At 32.8% G+C, this 22,015-nt stretch overlaps 2 protein-coding genes across 2 annotated transcripts; both read right to left on the bottom strand.

Moving 5' to 3' along the window:
• Window positions 1–2,612: 2,612 nt before the first annotated feature.
• LOC133865960 (protein NRT1/ PTR FAMILY 3.1-like) lies at window positions 2,613–7,231 on the bottom strand. The gene is made up of 4 exons (XM_062302496.1): window positions 7,075–7,231; window positions 6,745–6,962; window positions 6,094–6,653; window positions 2,613–3,680 (listed from the first exon to the last, which is right to left on the bottom strand). The coding sequence occupies exons 1-4, from the start codon at window positions 7,145–7,147 to the stop codon at window positions 2,780–2,782; spliced, it is 1,752 nt and encodes a 583-aa protein (XP_062158480.1). The 5' UTR covers window positions 7,148–7,231; the 3' UTR covers window positions 2,613–2,779.
• Window positions 7,232–19,282: 12,051 nt separating this feature from the next.
• LOC133865201 (heavy metal-associated isoprenylated plant protein 3-like) lies at window positions 19,283–20,736 on the bottom strand. Its single transcript, XM_062301564.1, has 4 exons — window positions 20,628–20,736; window positions 20,459–20,509; window positions 20,279–20,366; window positions 19,283–20,062 (listed from the first exon to the last, which is right to left on the bottom strand). Exons 1-4 carry the CDS (start codon window positions 20,634–20,636, stop codon window positions 19,566–19,568), a joined length of 645 nt encoding a protein of 214 aa, XP_062157548.1. The 5' UTR covers window positions 20,637–20,736; the 3' UTR covers window positions 19,283–19,565.
• Window positions 20,737–22,015: the final 1,279 nt, after the last annotated feature.

Here is a 22,015-nt window from a genome sequence, read left to right on the forward strand (position 1 = left end):
ACGTGAGCCCACGATCTCCCAGAATCAGATTCAGGGGAGGGGACCCATTCGAATGCGGCATAAATTCTGTATTCATGATGGGCCGAATCTCGTTCTTCTTTTTCTAATAAATTAATTATAAGACTGTTCATCCAAGGTGGATGGAATTTCGTATCTCCTGTCTATGAGATAATTTTCTATCTGACATAAGTTATAAGTTGTCTTTAGTATAAGTGCGGTGATTAAACATGATATTTAAACATTTTTAAAAACATAAATAATTGTTATCTTTATATTACATTAAAACATTTTTCAAAAAAAGAAAAAGAAAAAAACAGCATTCAAAACAATTAACAATCATACCCTTAGATGATTCAAATCGTCATCATAGTAAGCTGGATGAGTTGAAGATATACAAGAATAGGTGATTTAAAATTGTGTTCTTTTAATTTTAACGATGCTAGAAAATTAATTTTGCAAATAAGATCATTTACAGATCTTGTCGTTATTGATTTACCAAGTTATATGTATATTATAAACATATGATCAATTGTGCCATATATATATATATATATATATATATATATATATATATATATATATATATATATATATATATATATATATATATATATATATATTTTACAGGCCTTTTATAGGCTAAAAGAAAAGGAAAACTACAAATATGAACAGTAATAAATATTCTGCATATATTTTTGAACAGTAAAGGTAGTAATAATTCAATATCCCGTATGTCTTCTGAACAGTAAAAGCAATAATAATTCTTGAGTCTTATGAGCATTGATTATTTCTCTTTTGCATCGGCGGATGCAGCAATAATTCAATCTTGAGTATTGATTATTTGTCTTTTCCGTCGGCGGAAGCAACAATAATTCAATCTTTTGAGCAGCATTGATTATTTTGTCTTTTGTGTCGGCGGATGCAGCAATAATTCTTGAACATTGATTATTTTATTGGCGGGTGTGAAACTGATAATGATTTATAAAGTCTTCATATCATAAATGCCTTCTTTAAAAGTCTTTATGTCATAATTTTTCTTCATAAAGTCTAACATATCTACTTCAGAGATCAGTGATTCTTCATTATTCTTTTTGGATGAATGAAAACTTTATAAACCAACTAAGCACAACCAGTACTTACACTCTAGTCAAAACTTGAACAACAACCACTTAACAGGTAGAAAAAATTTTGTTTGTTTAGGCTTGTTGGGGTGGCAGAACCAGCAACTACCCCAACAAGCCTAAACAAACAAGTTACAAATTCTAGATGAATTATATCAAACCAGAATTTTTTGAGGTAAATTCCAAACATGAATTAAATCTAAGTTCTTCGCAAAAATCTTGAAGGTGTCTTTCTCCATGATTCTCGCACGAATCTCCCATCTGACCTTGTCAACTATAACATCCTCTGTTTTTGATGTGTTGCCATGAAGCAGGTCATTCTTCAGTTTTCAGAGATGATAGGTAGTAGTAGCTCCAAAGCTCAGCTTGCACAAACTGGTTTTTAAGCTCCTGCCTTGTAAATCTTCAATGCTCCACTAAACCACTTCTTTCCAAACAACACACAGGTTCAATACCAAACAAGATGTCATCAACTCCCTCAACACTTGTCTGCTAAAACTACACTGGAAGAAAATATGGTCTCTACTTTCCATCCTCCTTCTATAAAGGAGACATAAACTATCTTCTACATATCCCCGTTTACTCATCTTCTCTTTAGTAATAAGAGCATTCTTAACGACTAGCCAGAGAACTAAAGAAGAAAAGAGTGCATGGAATAGACAAAGAAAACCACATCACTTTCCACCAACCCACAAAAGTCTGCTTCAGTCTTAACAACTTAAAAGTTTCGGAACAAGAGTAAACACTATTTTTGGACTTCCAAATTGGCAAATCCTTATCTCTACTGGCAATCTCTTAGAGACAACTTTGAATCTCATCTAAAGTATCAGATCTTGCACATGGCCAAAATCAATCCTTATTACGGATAACAGAGAAAAGGTTAGTCCTTGTTGAGCTACCTGCATCATAGATAGCTTTAAAATTTAAATCCATACGTATCAGGAAGACAACCAGTACTATGCGAATTATCATCCCACATGAAAATCCTACTTCCATTTCCAACTTTAAATTTGATAAGATCCCTCGTCAAATCACGAATCTTCAGAATTTTCTTCCAACGACTACTCTAAGAACAAGATTGAGGGATAGACACTTGCCAAAAGCCATTTCCCTCCAGCCAATTTTCTTCCACCCAAGCAATTGTGCCATATTGCAAATTTGCAATAATAAACCTTTCAAAGTGGTCAGAGAAGTGAGAACTTTGGTATTGTAAAGCTTGCGGTGCAAAGATTTGCTCTCCCTGGTCTATGCCGTGTAGCATGGTCCACTATGGGGCATAGCTCTAGAATTTTGGTATGGAGTGTTCAAATTAATTTGAAGTTGTTAGGATATTAATTAAATGATTAAATTGATTATTATTATTATTTTTATCAATTTAATATTTTAGAATAAATAGTGATTTAAAATGATACTAACTTAAATTTTTGGGTTAAGTCATAATTTCAACAATTACTGAAAATTAATAAACTAATTTGGAACATTATACTAATGTTTTCTTTCAATCTATCCTTTATTGGTTATTTGACATTCCCATTATTCAAACTACATATAATTATAGTTATAACCCTCATTTTTCTGTACAAGTATCTTCATTTCGAAGAAATGACACTGCAAAACAGGGGCAATATTAATCCAACTATGCCTAAAGCTGCAACTAATCAAACCCGATCTTCGAGCTCCACTCCATCTTCTTCAGAGCTACCACCTTCCTTTTTCTGGATCTCGAGAGGCTTATATGTATACATTTTGGCGCAACATGAGTAGTAAAAAAGATTAGCGACTTGCAGCAATGTGAGCAACCAGTAGAAGTACTCCAACTTCCCCTTGCTTAAATTGTCATTCCTAAGCCAGTTTGATCCGTCTGGCTTAGCACTAAACCTGTGAACCAAGGAAACAAGCAGCGAGCTGAAATAATTCCCAAATGAAATTGCCAACCAGAACAGTGCCATGGCACTGCTCCGCATGCTTTCTGGTGCCTGGTCGTAGAAAAACTCGAGATGTCCGATCGACATGAAGGCTTCAGCAATCCCATGAAGGCTATACTGCGGAACAAGCCAAAAGACTGATATGGGGATGGTGGAATGCGGCTGATCAATGAGCCCGCTTGCTAAAGCTGCGTTTTTCCGCTTCACTTCCACGAACCCGGCAACTAGAGTGGCTAGTATCGAGATGACAAAGCCGATTCCCATCCGGTGCAAGAAGCTGATGCCCCGGTCAAGCCCGGAGAACCTGCGGGCTACTGGAATTAAAGCGCGGTCGTAAAGCGCGATTGTGGAGAGCATGGCGAGCATGGCGAAGACAGTCATGGAGCCGGCGGGGATTTGGAAGGAGTTTGTGAGGTGCCTGTTCATGGTTTTGGCTTGTTGGAGTGAGAATGTGTTTTGTTGTGCGTAGGCTGTGAAGAGGAGGATCCCTGCAGCCCATATTGGCCCCATTCGGATCACTGATTTTAGTTCTTCCACTCGATGAACGGTGTTCAGCCTCCATAACTTTGGTGCTTGCCCAGATTTGAGGTGCTTATTGTCTTCTTCGGTCACTATGGCTGCTTTGTCAAGAAACCTGCATCCATTAACTCACCATATATTAGCTAGTAGATTTGCTACAAATTCCTTATAAATTGTTGTGACTTATCAGATTAATTAGACATTAAATCATTAAATTAGTTCCTTTCAAATTTCGTTGCTCATGCGACTGGGACACCACATGGCATTCATGCGAATTTATAAGTACCATTACATTGTGTATTACAGATTTTACTATAAATTATTTGCAAATTGATGGCACAATCGCCCATCAGTAAATTTGAACAAATTTTATCAATCATCTAATGTTTTCATTGTCCGATGAAAAATGCTATACTTAGAGCACTAGTAGCAGTTACCCTATATTGGTTCCCTTCCCTATATTTAGGGAAAATTTCATGAAAAAATCAAAAAACCTCCCACAGCAGATGCCTTATATTTAGATGAGGGGGTTGGGAATGAATAGTGATTCCCAATGTATACATGTCTACTATTCATTCCCTATGTATTATTTTAATATAAAAGAAGAATAATTAATTGATATAGTGAAGAGAGAAAAAGTAGGAAAGAGAGAAAAAGAATAAAATAAGAGTAAAAAAATAATATTTAATTGATATAGGGAAAATGAAGGGAATCTATTGTGGAGTATTTTTTTATAGGGAAGCAAAAAGTAGTTTTGTTCCTTAAATATAGGAAAAATGGTTAGGAATCTGTTGCTAGTGCTCTTACACCCATTTCTCACTCCTAGCTTTTTACACCCTGACGTGGCAGTCACATATCCACTACTTTTCTCTTTGCTTTTTCCAATGCAAAAAAAGTAGTGGACGTTAGATTGTCACATTAAAGAAATGAGAGTGAAAAAATGGGTGTAAGTGTAGCATTCCTCTTGTCTAATTGTCTCCTATATTAATTATATATATCCATCACTAATGGACTTGATAATTGTGGGCCTAATAATGGCCCACGAGCTAAAGGATAACCAATAAGCTACACATATTGCAAGTCACTATGGAGATAGGGATTCCCTACAAATCAGATTTGGTCATTTTTTTAATAAAAAATTAATTTATAAAATTGTGATGTCTTTTTTTTTTTTTTTTTTTTTTTTTTTTTGAGAATATGAGAAATACATATATTTTTTTTAATAATTCAATTAAAAAATTATGCATCTTTTATATGGTAATTAAAAAATTATGTACTTCTCACTTACTAAATAACACATCATATAAATTTATAGACCGATTGAGAAAAAAAAATTAATTAAGAAAATTACTGTCCATTCAAAAAGAGGATGCGAACAAGACCAAAAAAAGAAATAGAGGAGATCTAATAATGACTATAAAATAATTATTATATAACTCTTGATATAATTTTTGCTCGGCTTTGCCTATGTGGCAGTTTATTTTTTTTTAAAAAAATAATTTTTCAAAATGACTGGTCGGTTGTTCGATCTACAGAGGGGTCATAGAAAGGTGGGGATGAGTTGGATTACAGGCTAAAAGACATACAGTGTTTAATTTTGTTGCTTGGCTAAAATGCCATCCAAATCTGCGGTGCAGCTCAAGAAGATCTAAGTTTGTGGTCCCTACGCCCATATAGAAATACAAGGAAAGGACAATGATTAACTCAAGTGTACGTGTCCTTCCAACTAATGACGACCATGAATGATAATTGCCCTCCCCAATATAGATAATAATAATGCCATGATGACCGAATTCGTGATCTATATCTATTCTCTTCATGATACGAAGACAAACAAAGAAATGAGAAAACAAAAGTAAAACAACTGATCATTATATCGATGAGCACTTAAGCTTGGAATTTCTCCAAGTTTGCTTCAAGAACTTCCATATAAATTCATAATATTGGTGATGTTAAATACCACTTTCATGCATGCATGTGAGCTAAAACTGATAAGATCGAAATGGTTGATTTAAACTGATAAGTAAGGATTAATTTAATAATTTAATTAATATTCTAATATTAACCTACCATTCTTCTTATGCATATATATATATAGCTAATTTCTCATGTTTCTACTGTACCAGTCTAACTTTCTGTGTTTAAGCACTAATTAAGGAAAAGAAAATTGTGGTCGATCTTTACTGATCGATAAAATAATTGTACACACAAAAGCAATTACTGTCCAGTACTGATGTGTGGTTATAAAGTACAGGGGGCATGATAATGTTAAATAAAGTATACCTATCAATGAATGTGGTGCTGCAGTGCCTAAGATCGTGCACGCAAACTCTGTTTTTACAACGATACTATTTTAACACCTTAAAAGTTAGTTTCTTCCCTTTTAAGGAGTTTTTAATTTTATATATATGTAAGTGATGGTGTAAATATAATTAGTGTTTTCCTTTGTTGTACGTAATTGCATGAGCCTTCAAATTACATAGTTTTGCAACTTGTGTGAGAAAGAGAGAGAGAGAGACAGTACTTACTTCATCTGCTTAGAGTGAAGAAGCTTCCCACCCATGGAAATGGAGGCATCAAGCTCGTCGTTTTGGTATAGTAACTTGGGATCAGAAACCACAGGCAATTTTCTCTTCCTGTACGCAGCCACTAACACTTGTACCAACCGGGTAAATGGACTCCCAGCCGGATCCAAGTTCCGGTAAAGTGGGTACCCGAAAATAAAAGCAACGATCGACAAGAACATAAGAACGGTTGGAATTCCAAGGCCCCAACCCCATCCAATGTTATCCTGAACATAAACAAGCACTGTCACAGCCACTAGCATGGATAACCCCATGACAAAATAGTACCAGTTGAAATAGTTCCATGTATTGGTTTTTTGCTTAGGATCCGTTTCATCGAACTGGTCTGCCCCGAATGCCACCACACAGGGTCGGATCCCCCCCGATCCTATGGCTCCTAGTAGGAGAGATGCGTAAAGGATAGCCACCTGTCCTGCATCAGCTTCTTGGCAAACTTCATCTCCTTTACACGACGGTGGCCTTAGTTGTGGGAGTACTGCTGAGAGTGTTAGGCTTATCATCCCCTGAATATATATACACACATATATATAGATTCATCAAATCCCCTGATTACGTGAAGATTATACACATAAGAAAGAGAGAGAGATGCTCAACTATTTGGTATATGATGGAAGCAACTGTTACAGTCCAGAACCGACCGGCAAATGAATCGGCGATGAAGGCTCCGAGCAGCGGTGTCAAACTTGCAGTTCCTCCGAAGTTGGTGACGGTGTTAGCTGCTTTGGTTAATGGCATATGCAGCTGTGTTGTTAAGTAGCTAATCATATTAGTATTAAATCCGACCACAGCCAACTTCTCAGTAACCTCGTTTGCTACGCAGAAATAGAAAGAAGATTGTGTCACAAAACCAATATCTTCAAGAACCAAAAGAAGCAAAAAAGAAGAAGAAGAAGTTGGTTAATCTGCAAGACTGCGAAAGCTTACCAAAAATGAAAGGCATTGTGACCAACCCTCCCTTTGTTGGCCTTCTGCCATGGCTCCCAGCTTTCTCCTCCATCTTGTTAGTTTTCTAGTGCTTCCCAGAACCCCTTTTTATAGGCTCCGTGGAGTGTGAACTGGAAGGTTTAAACTTTAAACACAGTAATGGATGATACTTGTCTGCTTAACATTTGCTAGCTAATAATCACAATTTTTTTATAAAAAAGAAAAAAGAAAAAGGGTCGGATATTCTTACCGTCACATCAATGGGCACAAATGATGTTTTTGGATTACGCGGTCTTGACTCTTGAAGAATTACAGTAACCTTTGTTCGAAAATTAAAACCTTAGACCTAATAGTTTATTAATAGATGCATGACAGGCAACTTGCGTAACAGTTAGATTAAGATTCTTTTAAATTATTTGTTTAAATTTAAAATAATTTAGCAGATAATTGTGATAAAATACTTATAAGATTTAATTGATCAAATAAAAATTAAACTGTTCGAGTCAGGTAGGTCTCATAAATAGTGGCAAGGTGGTTCCTCACCTTAATTTTTTTTAAAAAAATAAAAAAACTCAAAAAATAGTGGGGGACCATCTTACCACATAAGTAATGTGGTGAAAAATTGTATATTTGAGTAGCATTGAATTATTACTCATCTAGGTATAGGACCATGAATTTTTTTGAATATATGATAAATAAGTATATGTTTTTTAATAGTAAATTATATTAAAAAAATATCCACTTCTTAAAGGATAAATGACAATTTTATAAACTAAATTAAAGTAAATTCTTTCAACCAACACAATTTGGAGAAAACGTTGTCCAAAAGAAATTGACATCACAGTTAAAATGCCAAAGTGATTTATCATATATATGTATATATATATATACACTGAGACAAATGTAAGAGCAATGTCTCAATCCCCTGTACTTGCCGCGTTTAATCTTATGTACGTCCAAAAGAAAATGATCGATATCACATCCAGACCCAAAACTATGAACTTAATTCTAGAAGGTCGAATCGCATTATTATTATTATTATTATTATTATTATTATTATTATTATTATTATTATTATTTATTTATTATTTTTTTTAAAGGAGGCGTCATAATGAAGTAAAAAAAAAACAAACCATTTAAATATGTTAAAAGTGTTTTTATTTTTATTTTTATTTTTATTTTTAAAGGAGGCGTCATAATTTTATGGTGTTTGACTTAATTGTTATAACAATAATAATAATAATAATAATAATAATAATATATTTGCTATAGTTTTTATAAAAGTTTAGTTTTAATTTTGTTATATATATATATATATATATATATATATATATATATATATATATATATATATATATATATAAATTAAAATTAAATTTGAATCGTTAAAAATTATAACTTAGGTGCTATAAATTTTTTTTTTAAAAGTACTTAAGCTGAATTCTATTTTACCTCTCTTTTTAGAACAAGAGCTTTAAGTAAAACCAAGGTACCAATTATTCAACATTTTTAGTTCATAAAATGCCATCAACTTATGAGTCTCTTATTCCAAAACAGTATGATTTATTTGGGGGTGGACCTCCTAGTCCCAAAAATAAGAACAAGAAAAAAAAGAAGAATGCTATTTTACTTTGTGTCCGCTTAATTGGTTTATTAAGCGTTAATTGGTAAAATTATGATTCGGCATTTAACATCGTACGCTTTTTAAAAATTGTGAATTTTTTCAACTATTAATTTTTTCAAACGCGCTCCGGCCAAAATTAAACATCTTTTACAAACGAGCTTTTAACTTGCAAAATTACAAAAACAATTAATGTTCTCTTTATAATTTCGTATGGTTCTAGATTTATCTCCATGTGGATCAAATACTCTGCCAACTTATAATCTTATATATATATATATAGTTTCATGAATTAGCCAGTCGCTTGGCAGCCAAATTCAAAAAGTTGTTGAACACATTTCTGCTGTATGGGTTGAGCTAGTGATCATTGGTTTCACACACGTGGTGGAACAATCCACTTTTTAGAGTGCATGAAATAATGAAATATGAGGCAACAAAAATGAGTAACATGATTTTCCTTTTATAGGTGATTCGATGTAATTATATTATCTAATATTAATTATAACATAATATGGCATTAGAAAAAAGACATGAATAATATATACTACATCAAAATACAATTATTGTTTAATTACTCTGAATTATATGTCAAATTTTAATTTCACCGATAATTTATCAATTATTTTAATTTAAATTACAGTTTTAGAAATGTCTGAGTGGTATTTTTATTTTACCTAATGACTATCGATGTGCAAATATATAACAATTATTGATGTGATACTAGTTAAAAATTTACACCAATTACTCAATCAGGGGCAAACGCTATATATGCGGTAATTATAAAAATTTACACGTTGTAAAGAGATTGAATAACAATTTTCCAATGGTCGGGGGTAATTACAAATTATCTGTCTTTTGAAAATTGTTACTCAATCTCTTTGTGGTTTGAAAAAAAAGGAAATAATATTCATCCAAAAAAAAGAAAGAAATAATCATATTTTCTATCCCAATTCACGAATTCTCTCATAAATTGCACATACATGGCATTGAACGTGAAATTTAACCCTCCAAATTGACTAAAATAGATGTTTTTTTGTTCCAAATCCAAGAACATAGTTAATCTGCTGCCTCTTTTTATGAGATTTTAATTCCATTGAGGACAGATCAGGGGACAAATTTCATTCTCACATGCATTTTAAAAATATATGTGAAAATCACATGTTTTAAAATGAATAATATTTTAATAAAGGATAATTGCGGGCACCATTGGTCCCTGTGGTATGCCATAATTATTTATTATTTTATATGGTTTAAAAAGTTCATGGGAGGTCCTTGTGGTTAGCAATAATTATAAATCGATCACTGGAGTCAAATTCCATTAAAAATTTTAACAGATTTTGTCAAATGCCACGTCAGCACCACTTGTCGCCAATAAGATAGCGACATGTACTAAAAAAATATAAATTTATTAAAAAAAAAATAAATAAACCTATTTTAAAAAGAGAAAAGAAAAAAGAAAAAAGAAAAAAGGGAAGGGCCGCGCACCACCCCTGGCCACCTCTGGGGGTGGCCGCGGCCTCCCCAGAGGCCGAGGGTGGCCATCGGGCCACCCCTAGTTGGTCCAGGGGTGGCCCGAATTTTAATTTTAATTCTTTTTAAATAATAAGTATATTTATTTATTTTTTAATAATTTTTTTATTAAGATGGATACGTGTCGTATTTTTATTGGTTTGACGTGACATTTAACAGAATCTGTCAAAAAATTTAACGGAATTTGTCGTCATGGATCGATTTGTAATTATTGCTTACCACAAGGACTTCCCATGAACTTTTTAAACCATAGGAGTGAAAAATAATTATGGCATACCACATGGACCAATGATGCAATCGTCTATTTTAATAAATTGAATTAAAAAAAAAAATCCTTCCACTCAATTTGACAAAAACTTTGGAGTGATCAGGATCATCCTCTTCCAATATTTTATAAACCACTAGCTTGACGTTGTTGCGGAGTCTTTTTCTACCGAAGATTGGTTATCCTCTTTAATGGATCATTTTGGAAAACCGGCAATGCCTTTCATTCGCCAGCATCATTTTGAGATTGATTTTTAGTTACTTACTTGTGGGGGTTAGAAATTGTTTTGATTTTGTGTATCCACCTCTTATTTGCTTAGAAAAAAAGAAAAAGAAAAAGAAAAAGAAAAAGAAAAAGAAAAAGAAAATTGTTTTCCCTACTTAGGGGCCGATGACACGCAATCACGCATAATGTAGTAGCGAATCTTTTGGCAGGTCCAAAAAGTTTTCAAACGTGGCAAAGATTTAAGAGAGTTTAGCTTCTTCTTTTCAGTTCTGGTGAACATAGCGAATCTTCTGTGCACTGCTGATTGAACATGGTCAGATCCCAATACGAATTTGGAAAATTAGACATGAGAAACATTTATCTTTATCCGGCCAAATCAGCATGAAAGACACAAAAATAGAAGAGCACTGGTACATGAAATATTCACCAGGCCGGCCACCTCAGGTTGAGATCGAATATGTGTAGACCCGGGAGCTTACGATCTACGCTGAAGTAACTAATTAAACTACGTACGTATACGTCGACCTTCCTTCGGCTGAGACGTAAGACTAATAATTATGGCGTGGCGCTGAGGATATATAATTGCCCTATAATTTCAGCTTAATTGTCCCATTAATATTATTCTCCGCGGAAAAGCTGGTAACGTCGATCTTCAGCCTACCAATAAGCATGTAATCCAACAGTACTATGCTTGGCCAGAAACCACACACCATCGAAAGGGGACACTTGGCCAAGGACGTGCCACGTTAGAGGATACGAATTTGGCGCCACACCTGGCTATGTCGACCCATAATCTATCATAGGACGATAAACATATAGGCGAAACCCCTCTTGGCTTAAGGGCAGCTAGCAACCTTCCAAAATTTTAAAAAGTCCTTTCAATTAATTAATTAATTTTTTAAAATAAGAACCAAAATTGTGAACCTCATTGGTAAACATATGCACAAAAGAGACATGCAACCAATTTAAATGATTAAACTATTAATTTAAGTTTTTAAGGTAAGTAATGATTTAATATGATATCAGAATATAAATCATAAGTTCGAACCTTCCTTTTGTCGCATATTTTAATTAAATATTTTTCGTATTAGGTTTCTCATGTTAAAAGCCAAGGGAGTCCGAGTCTGCTTAAGTTTTAACACACTATCATTTGTATTATTAGACTTCGATCTTATAGCTCTCCTACTCTGAGAGCAAGTCACCCACGCGTGCTAATTAATTTAAGCATCAGGATTTCTCCGCTGGAACCCCGGTTCCGATCGTACTTAATTCTCTTTTACAGGCGTCAGTTTCACGACAATCATTAACCCAATGACCACAGATGCATGTATGGTGCGCACCCCCCATTAACATTTCGGTGGGATATATTGACGTTAGACATGATGCAAGCAAGCGATCGATCGAGGACTCAAAAGGCACCCGGCCGGCCAATCCTATTTACAGGCGGTGAGATTTTTGATACATCAACCTACTCAGAAGTAAGATTATTGTCTCCTTCTCTAAGGTATACACTACCTTCCATAGCATTAAAGCTGGCGGTTGACGACCCAACCACGTGTCTCAACTTTTCCAACTCCTCCGTGATTTGAATCTTGTCAATATGATACCGACTCCGGCGTTGATGGTGACTCTTTGCTAATCCTAGCTCCATCAACTCTCTCTTTCTCTCTCTGCGGCTGCCTTTGTCTGTCTCTACGACTTTTACTGCATGCGTCTTTTTATAATGTAAGGTTTAATACATATTTTGTTTGCATTTTTACTTTCCAAAAGAAAGTAGGGTGGGGTACTTCTGTTTTATTAAGAATTTTGTTTTATTTTAGACCGAGTGGGATAGATCATATATAGGGGGCCCGGGAAAGAACCCACTTGATCAAGTGGTCCTTTCATTTGACAATAATTAATCTTAAATTATCTAGAAATGTTAGAGCACCTTCTGTGTGTTTTTAAGATTATTTTATGTTGACATGACATCTTATTTTTAATAAAAAAAATTATAACTTGATTTATTTTTCTATTTTTATTAAAAAAACAAGATGCCATGTCAGTATAGAAAGATACTAGAAAGAGTTCTAACATAACTCTAAATCACCCCTCATAGTAATTAAAGAACAACTAATCAACTCTTAGATCATTTCTCATTAAAAATAAATAAATTAAAGAATTAACAAAGTGTGACAGAGAAATGTTATATACCACACTTTTATTCTATTTTACTGATATGACACTACCCATCAGCCTTTGGATTGGCTTAAGCTACTAAATAATAGTGAGTTTAATTATTCAATTAATATTCTAACAACCCTCTTCAAGTGTGGATTCAAATTTTTCTTCAATAAGTGAAACACAAAACGTAAAATATTTAATTAAAATAAAAAATAAATTACAAAAACAAAATTCAAACTCAATACATTTGTTTTGTACAATTTAAATCATTTTTTTTTTTTTAAAGAGTTGATGGTTCTTTCGTAACAAGGACTGGCCAATGGCTGCATAGCATGGACTTATGAGAAGAAGAGAAATGGTTTGACAGTGCTATATATATACCACACTTTTATTTTATTTTATTGATGTGGCACTTTCAATTAGTCTTTAGATCAGCTTAAGCTGATAAAGAATTATAAATTTAATTATTAAATTAATATTTTAACAACTTTCCTTTTGTGTGTGGGTTCTAATTCTTCTTCAATAAGTAAGACATTATACGTAAAATATTTAACAAAAATGACAGATAAATTATAAAGATAAGGTTCAAACTCAATATAATGTTAAATCATTATTATTATTTTTTCATTTTTTTTTAATTTTTATTTTTAACATTCGATGGTTGTTTTCGTAACGAGGACCCATGGCTGCACTGCACAGACTTTTGAGAAGAAGAGTGATCAATGGTAAGCATATTTCGTGCTCAAAGGCAGGTCCCATCGCTGCGAATAGTGATTTTCTATAATAATTTTTTGTATCATGATTTTGTGAGACATTTAATGGTGTAGACCTAACGAAAGTGATATATAGCCGCCAGCCGGTATAGTCCTTTCGCTTTCCGATCGCTTTCCGAGTGAATGTGATCGATCTTAGATATGAGTAATGATTGAATACCACTTAAAGATACAATTTTTTACCATTTTACCACATAAACAATGTGGTGAAAAGTTGTATCTTTAGGTGATATTCAATAATTATTATATATATATATATAAAAGAAAGGAAGACCGATCAGTGGAGTCTTAGAGTTGGAGGTGTTAACGAGCTTTTGGTCTTAATTAATTAATATATATAAATCAGTAGGTTGCACATGATATTTCTACCCAATTAAGGATATTTTGGAAAAAGAGAAATCTAACATATATTATTGTAATTACCAAAATCTTGCATTGAAAACTCTAAGAAAGAAAGAGTTGCTTAGACGTTGTGAAGGAGACAAGATTAATAAAAAGATAGACTTAAAAAAAAAATTGATTAAAAGTATTAAAAAATATGACTAACAAAATGATCATGAATAAACGATTCATAAAACTACAATTATATATTCATACAAAGATAATTTCATTACTTAATAGTAAATTTAAAAATAAATTAATATAAAAATTTGACTACATACATATCTAATTTTATTGTTTTCTTCTTTCATAATATTTTTGGAAAGGGAACCGAACATAGCAAAAAAACTAATATCACCTTTTAATTAAATACTTAATAATTATTTTACTAGACCGATGTGACAGTGTTAATCAATTTTTAATTTTTCTTTTCTTTTTAATAAAAGCTGATGTAATAGCTCATAAACATTGTCATATCATCCCATTAAGATGAGAGTGATATGAAAATTGATTGAGTACTTAGCCTTAATTAAATAACCTACTCGTTAATTAGGTCCACATGCATGTGATCATGTATAGCACGGAAATGAAAAGAACAATAAATTTGGTCATTTTGTTATTTTTGTATATGTTAAGAGCATTCATAACAGTCTCACCAAAATAGCTAATTTGGTTTTGCTGAGACAATTGATGAAAACACACAAAAACACTAAAAGCAGAATTTGGTGAGTGAACAGTACTCACCAACAATAGTGAGTATTGTTCACTTACCAAATCATTAAAAAACTATAAAAATTTGGTTATTTATCTCTCTCTACTTTTTGTTTGTTTGTTTTTTTTTTTTTAAAAAAAATTCATTTTCACGTACAACTCTGTTTCATTCAATCTGCAATGTTTTAGGCTAAAAGTGTAATTTTTTTTTGTCTTTTAAACTACAATATTTCCACACTTTAGACATCCAGTGCTCTACAAATCTCTTGTTTACATACTCCAACAGGTTTTGTGGAATTGGAGGGGCGTGTTTGGGTAGCATTTTATTTTTGATTATTTTTTAAAAACATGTTTAGGTAGGTTTTTTAAATTCAAATTCTACTCAAGTTTTATCAAACTTTTTTCAATTTTGTCTTAGTTCTCTAAATCATCCAAACATAATTTTAATATAGTAAAGAATAATATAATATAATACAAATTTTTAAAAATATGCTAATTAGAATAAGACAAATTTTTAAAAATATGACCCTTAGGAAAAGACAAACATTCAAAAAAAAGATTAAATATAGAAAGAAAAAAGAAATCTGAGAATATATTATTTAAATGAAATAATAATAGTAAATAGTTAAAATAGTGAGACTAGTGAGGGTGCATTAAAAAAGCGGCTCATCAGAATGGAGAAAAGTAATTTTTAGCTATTTTGGTTAGTAAAATTTGGTGAGGCTACTAGCTGTTCTTTCCATTCTATTAGATTGATGTGACAATGTCCATCAGTTCTTAATTTATTTTTAAGAAAAGTTGATCTTATAGCTTAGAAACATTGTCATATCATTACATTAAGATGAAAGTGATGTGGAAGTTGATCGAGTACGTAGCATTACTCAAAAAAAGTGAAACAAAAATATACCCCCGTAAATTTTTAAGGTCAATATGACTAGCGCCACCCATATATATGGATGTCGTAGTTAATGTAATCGAGTCGAGTATTGAATGTTGAAGTTCTGTTTATTTAATTTTATTTCGACTACGAACTGAGCGGAGTTCGAACTTATCACCGAACTAAATAATTTGTTAAAGCTTAGCTTATTTATTTTTCAAACGAACTCGAGTTTATTCACGATCTGATCAATTCATTCATTATATAGAGTAAATATCATGATTGTAAATCCATATTCATTATTCATTTGTAAATTCACATTGATTATTAGTTAATTAATTATTGTTAAAATTTTATCATTTGAGTTAACTAAATAAATTAACTTGAATTTTAAATAATACAATTTCAAGTTTATATGTATATATGTTTTATAGCATGTATATAAATTCATTAGGCACACGCATACATATATTTATACATACACACATCTATATTAAGACTCACAATAACAATAATTCAAGTTATATTTATTATCTTACGAGGAGAATTCTACTTTAGTTAAGATGTCCTAATTATGAAATTAAAACAGTATTATAAAAATAATGAAAATGAAGTTCTATGAGTTTATACGAGTATAGCTATTTTAATAATTGAGTATTATTTTGTGCTTACGATCGGCTTATTTATTAAACGAATTGAATTTATACGAGAATAGCTACTTTAATAATTGAGTATTATTTTGTGTTTACGATCGACTTATTTATTAAACGAATTGAATTCAAGTCGAGTTTATATGAGTGAGTTGTTGAACGAACTTGCTTATTTATAGACCTAGATATATAGTTAGGGGCAGAACTAAGATTTTAGATGTAGGGAATAAAATAAATAAATAAAGTTAAAGGGGTAAAAATTTATTTCATTTAAAAAGAGTTATAAAAATATTTTTTAAAAAAATTTAGGAAACATTTTAGAGCTTGGGGGACTCTTAATAGTTCCGTCCATGTATATAACATTGCTCAAAAGGACAACTGGACAAGGATAAGTACTGGGGATAGGACAATGATGCCAAAGAGAAAAGGATCGGTTTCAGAACATGCATATATACTCTTATGGATCAGGCAAATTAATCGGATAACAGGACATAGTGCACTGTGCACTAGGCAATATTTCTGGATAGGGTTACAACTATATATACATGTTGCTTATATTAATTTGTTTGGGACCGAAAGGTCATGCAGATTGATTTCAAAGATAACTGTTCATTAGCACGATGAGCTTAGTGCTCAAACCATGTCCACCAATTTAGTTAAAGAGCTACTTTCATGATTTATTTTGTGAAAGCTATATCACATATCACAAGTTAGGACAAACATGGATCTCTCTCTCCCTCTCTTCTCGAATCTAGGCGGAGAACGTAAAGAAATATTGTCAGACATTGAAAATATGTCATAAGTATGAGTGACTAATATAATATAGTTGGGTCTAAACTCTTAATTAAGTTTAAACTTTTGGATTAATTGAATGGTATCCAACTTACTATTTTACGATTTCACTAAAAACTCTTTTAAGTGTCAATCTCGACCCTCTTTCTTTATGCTTATCAAGTAAGTGAATTCAACTAATCTTGACACCCGGCCAATCTAACTATAGGAGAGAGGGTGGGGGGCAAGGGAGTTGATCCTTGCTCACCAAGTTTTTTCTGGGGGGGCAAACACCGGACCCGCTAGCCGGCTCAATCTTTTTCAAATCCCTGTAAAGTAACCGTCTTATAGAAAAAAAAAAGTTGCCCCTGGTTTTGAACCACACCCCTAGTATACAAGTGGCTAAAATGGTCATTTGCATAGGCTGTATAGCTAGCTGTCAAAAGACTAAAAAGGATTCATGCAAGTGGTAATTAATGTAAGCCCTAACACCATATATATATATATGGTGTCATGCATGCGTTATTCTGGAGATCTTTTTTATTTTTGAAGGGATCTTGTAATATTATAGATAATCAGTAAAATTCGGGATAACAAAACTATATACAGTTTAGAAACTGTATATGTTTGGCTTCCTGACAGTAATACATATATGGTAGATCTCCAGGATACTGGATGCAACTCAGTTTATACCGCATTGATTAACATAGTGACGATATATATACTATAAAAACCAACCATAAAAAAATAATATACATATATAGAAAAAATATATGAATATGCAGGATATGAAGATGAAAATATATATATATATATATATATATATATATATATATATATATACATAACTAACCAAAAAGTTCTCATTTTCTAACTTGTTTTTACGGTTCTATATATATACAACAAAAAAATCAACAATAAATAAATATAACCCAATAGACCAAAAAATGCATTTACAGGGAAAAAAAAATAGTAATTACTTTTTTCTTTTTTTTTTTTTCTGCAAATGCATTTTTGGTCTATTTATAAATACAAAAAAGTACACAAAAAAAAAATATACCAAATTAAAAATATGTTAACTGGCCGGCTGGGGAAAAAAATAAACATAAAAAATACAAAAAAAAAAAAAAAAAACTAGCTCGTTCCTGCCAAACAACAATATATATATATACAAAATATAATATATACAAACCAACAAGAAGCAACAATATATACAGCAAACTCATATACGAACCAACAACATATACCGTACCAATATGCATTAACAGGGCAGGAAAAAATAAAAAAAATAAATGCAAAAAATACAAAAATAAAAAATAAAAAAAATCAGTACATGCAACCCCCCAAAAAATAATCTGTACATGCAACCCTAAAAAGAAAAAAAAAAAAAAAAAAAACAGAAATATAAACACGTCACCATATGGTGACATGTCCAATACTTGTTTACTGTAGCCACGTTAGTATTTACCCGGTTTTTTTTTTTGTAGTGATTAATTATAGAAACCCTAACCTAATGCATGTGATATAATTCTCTTATTTCCTTCCTAACAGAAACTTTCCCTTAAAACATGCGTGACCCATAACAATAGAGCAAGAATCCAAATCTACTAGATCTTTTATTTACTTAATGACGGCATGCTATATAATTCCACAACGACTACCCCTGGCACATACACATTGATACGTAAAAAAGCCCCTCTCTTATATCTACCTAGCTAGCTAGCTAGCTCCGTCCCTAAAAATTCACCCGTAATTTATTACGCATATATATATATATCAAACAGCGGATGAGAATGAATTATTATTATTATTATTATTTTTTTAGATCGATGAGAAGCAACTTTTAACCGGAGGACAACCTTTCCTCAGTTTCATTTTTGACAAAACTATAGAGTCTATTAGGTGGCCATATATTTGATGGAACCGTGACCCTTGTTTTTTCCTATTTTAACTGTTATCGGCCTACGAGTTTTTAGAGAAAAATAATTTTTACATAATTAAAAATGCACAATTTTTATACAACCAAATATATGTGTGAGTCTCTCCGATACATCTTAATTATATAAAAATTATACATTTTTAATTGTACACCGATCACTACTATAAGTGTCTCCCTAAAAGTAGACAGCTTAACTGCTAAAGTCATAAATATCGGACCTTTTTCTTCCGCACACATCCAAATACGCAAACAACAACAACGGCTCTGCTTTTACAAAGAAAATTTCACTTATAGACTTATAGTATTCAGAATCGATTATATATATATATAAATCAATTATATGACCGATTAACAACAAAAACATATCCCGAATATTCAAGCAAGTATCCAACTAGCTATTGGGACTAAACAAAAAGAAAATACCAATTCACTCCTCACGGACCTCACCCACCAGTACGTCCAACAACCGGGCCAGACCATTTGGGTCGAGCCTTCAAACCACCCGTACGTACTATTCTGCTTATCTCTTTATTGACATTTCTCTTTGATCATCTACGATAATCTCCCAACTTCCAAACAATTCCTTCACATGATAGAGCAAGCATTGGGGCTTTCGTCGCTGAACATTTGCGGGGCATGCAAGTGCTCCCCCACAAACCCTCCATGCCCATACCCATACCCATACCCATGCCCATTCGGGGGGTACCCGTATCCATTCCCATTCCCATACCCATACCCATGCCCATGCAAATGCACATGCACATAAGGGGGGTACCCGTATCCATTCCCACACACAATATTCCCGTACCCGGGTGGTGCCATAATTATTTTATTCCCTTGATCAACTTTGGCATTAGCTTCTTCCTGCCCACCGTCTCCTCCACCTCCAACCTTCTTCCCACCACCGCCGCCATCACCATCCTTCTTCTCGCCCTCCTCCCCTTCTTTCTCCTCCTTTAGTAGCACGATATCCACTTGCCTCTTAAGTTTCTTCCTCAGGCTTTGAGCTAGGGCCTTCGCATCCATAGTACCCTTCACTCTCATCAGTTCTTTCTGTCTATCAATCTCCAAGCTCTGGGCACCTACAATCAACCACGTCGTCTTGTCAATAATTTCACTTCCATTAATTTATTAACATCAGTTTTCATAGTGACTGTAACGGAACGGGGTTAAGGGAACGATAACTGTTGGCGTGAGTTGTCAATTAGGAATCAAATCAGAGATCCCTCTATATATGCACATCTCTGTAAATGACACAACAGAAAATTCAATGAAAGAAAAACTGACAATAACCTCACCTTTGGCCTTCTCAACAGTCTTCTTAATCTTGTCAATGCACCCCAGGCAGTGCAGCACCAGCTTAAAAATCACCGTTGTCACCGGAGGCTGCCCCCATTCAATTAAATCAAATTTAAAAGACAGCAACAAAAAACAAACAATGTAGTAAAAAAAAAAACTAAAAAAGTTGAATCGTTCACGTTCTCCTTCTCCTTCTCGTTTGCATTCTGGCTGTTGTTCTTGTTCTTCTTCTGCAACGAAAAAAACAAAACCCGATCGAAGAAACTCACCTCATTAACATACACATAATGGGAGAGCTAGACAAAGAAATAACTCTGAAGGGCTAGTTTTGGTGTCGAGGCGGCTCACCTTGCCCATTGTGATTTGCTTGGTTCCGTCACCGAAACGGGAAGAAAAATACGCAAGGCGTCCGTATTTATAGGAGAGGGAGAGAGAATGCGTGTTCTATGTAAAAGAGTAGTGCTGTGAAGGCGGTGCTACCGTGGCCATATATATAGGGTAATACTGAAGCAAAGTTTCCGGATTTCATCCGGAAATTTTTCTTGAGCATGGCAATCTTGTAAATATTATTATTTACAAGATTGCCATGCTCAAGCAAAATTTTTCAATGAAATCCGGAAACTTTGCTTCAGCGTAGCACTGCTCATATATATATATATATATATATATATATATATTCCGTTGCAATATTATATGAAAAATATATTCCTTATTTACTTATTTGTCTACGATATAAATGTCTTAATTTATAGAATTTAGAAAAAATATTAATATGGTAATTAAATTTTTAAGATTTGATTATAATTAATTCGTAAATAAAAAAATATTATAATATCAATCAATCATGAAATGTACAAAAAAAATATATATATAATATATTTTTGATATATTCTAAGATATGCCATGATCATTGTGAGGTTGTAATTTTATGGAATGGAATGGTCCATTGGTCCGTATGTATGTGAAAGCGCGTAAGACACACGGCCAGTTAAACGTGTGGGTCGTGCTATGGTGTTTTTTTTTTTTGAGAACAGAGAAACTTCCAGGTAATATGGTGGCAGGTGGTGAGTGGGCTGTACGGCCTAGTTTAAGGTCTTGGGAAGGCTTGGCTCTTTAAACAGGTTTGTGTACCCTCCGGCCTCCATGTTCTTTCTGATTTTATTTTTACAAAAGGTTCTGATTCATGTACAATTGTAGTCCAACTATTACACAATCTTAAGATATATTGGGGTTGTATGATAGTTGAACTAAAGGTGTATTTTTAGCATTATCCTTTACAAAATTCCTCATCTTAACTCGTAATTTGCACAAAGTTTTATAGATTTGTAAGTTATTGCAAATTTGCAACCGTATACTGATATTCCGCCCCCTTTATTTCTCGAAAATTCGGAATTCAACAAACTAAGTTTTTTTTCATCGTCAAACTATCGTATAAATTTGTTAATAAGTTCTTACTGTAAGTTGCCTGACATGGTAATTTTACGGTTTTTGCAACTTCAAAAAGTAATTTGTCAATTTCGCTTACTACAAAGGCCTCTCAGTTAATTTTTATACTACAGTGAGTGATTTGTAAATTAGACCAATCATATAAAACAATTTTACAATTTCCCAAAAAAAAAAAAAAACTAAAACATAAAAGTTTAAAACAATAGAAACTGATACAGCTTGTTAAACGATGGAAACTTGGAATAATGACGCAGAGAATACATAACCTGTGTGAAAAGAGATAAATGTGA

The sequence above is a fragment of the Alnus glutinosa genome, chromosome 4, assembly GCF_958979055.1.
Source record: "Alnus glutinosa chromosome 4, dhAlnGlut1.1, whole genome shotgun sequence".
Classification (NCBI taxonomy): Eukaryota; Viridiplantae; Streptophyta; class Magnoliopsida; order Fagales; family Betulaceae; genus Alnus; species Alnus glutinosa.